Genomic DNA, 3253 nt, shown 5'->3' with positions numbered 1-3253 from the left:
GGCTGGGATTAAATGACCACACCCCAGTATGGTACCTGTTGTACTTACATATTCTAACCTCTTCAATAGAATGGTTTTTTGTACCACGTTTTCCATTTTCTCACAAAGTGTGAGAGAAGGTGAGTACATTTCCTGGTGTAGAAAGTGCAAGCTGAGTCACAAGAGATGTTACGTCATTTTGGAGCTGGCAATAAGGTCTTCAGCGCTACAGCAGATGTGGAAGAGAGACATGAACATTCTTTTAGTTAGGAATTCCTTTTGTTCAAGTAGCCTCATTGACTTCATTACAAAAATATTAGGTAGGACTTGCATTATAAAAAATCTGGAGATTCCCGCTGAATTAATTTTTCCTAAAGTAAGGGTAATTAAGAATACATACCCATGTATGAGAGAAAAACTGACGTATTCCAAATAGCCATTCCTCCTGTCTCAGTGTAAGGCTCGTATCCTGACCTGCTTTTCATCGCTGTTGTGGAGCATAAGGCAATCCAGGGTTGTTCCTAGCAGCTCTACAGTTAGCCTGTGCGGGTCGTGGGGCGTGGAGTACAGTAGAATGGGGAGATTTGCCTGTTCTGTTCTTCCTTTTCTATATATTCATATGGTAGAAAGGTAAGAATGAGTAGGCGGGATGTTTCTTTCTGTCCTCACGGTGTTTATACCAGCACAGTTCTTTTGCCTTGAGCCAGGCTTGCTAAACCAAGTGTAGACCTGTTTGATAAAACTTCTGTTTTTACTGAACAAAAAGTGCTACTTTACTCTGTAGAGTAAGGACAAAACTTGGAATTAGATTATGGTTTACTGAATATCAAAGCTGGTTATTGATCTGTTCCTGTAACAAAGTAGCTAAGCATTGACCCAGGTGCAGGACTCTTAATGAAGCCATTATTTAAACCCAAATTGGATTTCTATATTTTATTAGGCCTATCCTATTAAATTTATAATAGACAAATTTACAGTAATGGTTCATATGTGGCTTACTGGGTATTTATGTTGAGGTGGCTGAGATGGAACTCTCTAGGATTTTTGTTGTATTATGTAAGACTTTTTTTGTTGCTTCAGGCGTATCAGACGTGACAAATTACTTGATTGCCCCCCCCCAATTGTTCTTTTATGGACTTTCTTTTTTGCCAGCAAATTTCTGTAAACAACTGATGTTTCAAGGCTTTAGCATACTTTTTACCCCTTTTTTGATTTAAATCTCCCTTGGATTACTGTTCTAAACTGTGGTATATTTTTATGTTTTGAAGTTACAGTGCACAGATATTAGCTTTTGTTTTATTTTTATTTAGTACTGGGCACACATTAGTCCTTATAATATGAATAGAAATAGTTGTTAAATGGTGAAAGTTTTTATATCAATTTGGTGGCAAGCTTCATATCTTTTAAAAAATTTTATTGATGCATAAAAGTGCATGTTGTCTGTAATTGCAGGTTGATGCGACTGAGAGTGAACCAAAGAGCTTTATCTTTATGAGTGAAGATGCATTAACAAATCCTGACAAGCTGTTGGTCCTAATTCATGGTAATGGTGTTGTCAGAGCTGGTCAGTGGGCTAGGAGACTTATAATTAATGAAGATCTGGACAGTGGCACGCAGATACCATATATAAAGAGAGCTATTGAGGTAAGTGAAAGTGTATGTATGTACGGTTGTATGTTCATACGCATGTGTATGTGTGTACGTGTGTACAAAGAGCTCTAAATCTGTCATGTTTTAATTTGTTAAACAGTGTTCAGTATTTCCCTATATGATCATTTTATTTATGATGGGAATACTTGCTTGGTTTTTTTCAGAACTTTTTTCTAATGGAACCAAGTTTCTCTCTTAGAGTAAAAAAAATTTTAGTTGTATGTCATGTTGTTGTGGCAGCACTGCCATGTAGTTTAATATGGCAGCTAACGTGACAAGAGCCCTTAGCAGGTGATGAGATGCAATAGAAGGCACTACAGAAATTTGTTGTTATTTGAAGTGTTTTCTTCTACATTTCATTAAATTTGTACATATTCTCACTCAACGTCTGTTGTAATCTCATGATAACATGAGCTTTCATGATAACAGCAGGCTTTTTTGCTAGGCTTGTGCTGAATTTATTAGAGGCACAGTCTCTTTCAGTTTTGCACTGAATACTGATTCATTCTGATTCACCTATCAATACTTGACAGTAAAAAACATTTACATTTTATGGATACTATTGTGTTACATTTACATTTATGTGAGAGACAATGCACAATTTGTGTTATGTTTTTAACATTGGAACTTTGTAGGTGTAATTCATCTTTTGCATCTTGCTACCTAAATGAAACTTCCTGTAGTAAACATTGGAAAAGCCTATTTAAGAGTTACTATTTCTATTATATTTACCAAGCTAAGCTAATGTTCTACTCCAAAAATGAGCGTTGTCACTATGATACACGTTTTGCTAAATGAAGTTGAATTTTTTGCAGCTGGCTTTAAAGTATTCAGTATAGAAAATGGTTCTCTTCAAATATGTTTTCTTTTTTTTCATAAAGCAAAGAAAGAAAACATATTAAAACATTGGGCCATTAAGTTATTTTTGGTTTGTATAATCCACTAACAAAGCACCAAACTACACTTTGCGTGAAAAAGAAACCTACTCTTGTGAGAGTGATGTTTGCCTTCTTTTAACATAAAGTTTTTGTTCATTTTAAATCAAGACTCAGAGGCAGAACAAAAAATACTTCAGGATTATTGAATGGAATATAGGTGTACTGTAGGTCAGTATAGGAGGTTAATTTCTAGAGTGCAAGTTCCAAAATCTTTCCCAAGAAACCCAAAGAGCTGTAGCTACTTAAATTTTCATAGCAATGGTTACATGCCTGCATTTTCGTTCTTTCCTAGAGATGCTGCTGTCTTGGGTAACGTGAGAGGCTGAACATTTAAAACTGGGATACTATCCCTAAATTAACAAATAGCCTTTAAGAGAGTATTTCTAGTAGAGGAGAGTTATAGTTCCTTTTCCTGTTTTGTTATTTTTCTTTATTTTATGCAATGATTGTGCCAGTGTGACAGAGATCAGACCTCTGTTCCCTCAAATGGTTATTATCCTTAAAAACAGATTATGTATTTCTGCATTTTGAATCCTTTAAAAAACACAGGAAAAAAAACAGAGTTTGATGAGAAAATGTCTTTTAAAAAATGTAATCATTTGATCACATTGGGACATAAGACTTTTAATCCCAAATCCCAGCTGGCAACTAAGCACCGCCGAGACGCTTGCTCACTCCCCCCCCGT

At 35.6% G+C, this 3253-nt stretch overlaps 1 protein-coding gene across 1 annotated transcript in view; it reads left to right on the top strand.

Moving 5' to 3' along the window:
• Nucleotides 1-3253, top strand: part of FAM172A (family with sequence similarity 172 member A) — a 257761-nt gene that overhangs the window by 45087 nt on the left and 209421 nt on the right. The window contains exon 5 of the mRNA XM_009288276.1: nt 1432-1623. Coding sequence (XP_009286551.1) covers nt 1432-1623 — 192 coding nt within the window. The remainder of the gene's footprint in view (nt 1-1431; nt 1624-3253) is intronic.

The sequence above is a fragment of the Aptenodytes forsteri genome, unplaced genomic scaffold (genome assembly GCF_000699145.1).
Source record: "Aptenodytes forsteri isolate BGI_AS27 unplaced genomic scaffold, ASM69914v1 Scaffold41, whole genome shotgun sequence".
Taxonomy (NCBI): Eukaryota; Metazoa; Chordata; class Aves; order Sphenisciformes; family Spheniscidae; genus Aptenodytes; species Aptenodytes forsteri.
Note: the sequence above shows the minus strand (reverse complement) of the source record. Positions and strands in the feature narration are given on the sequence as shown.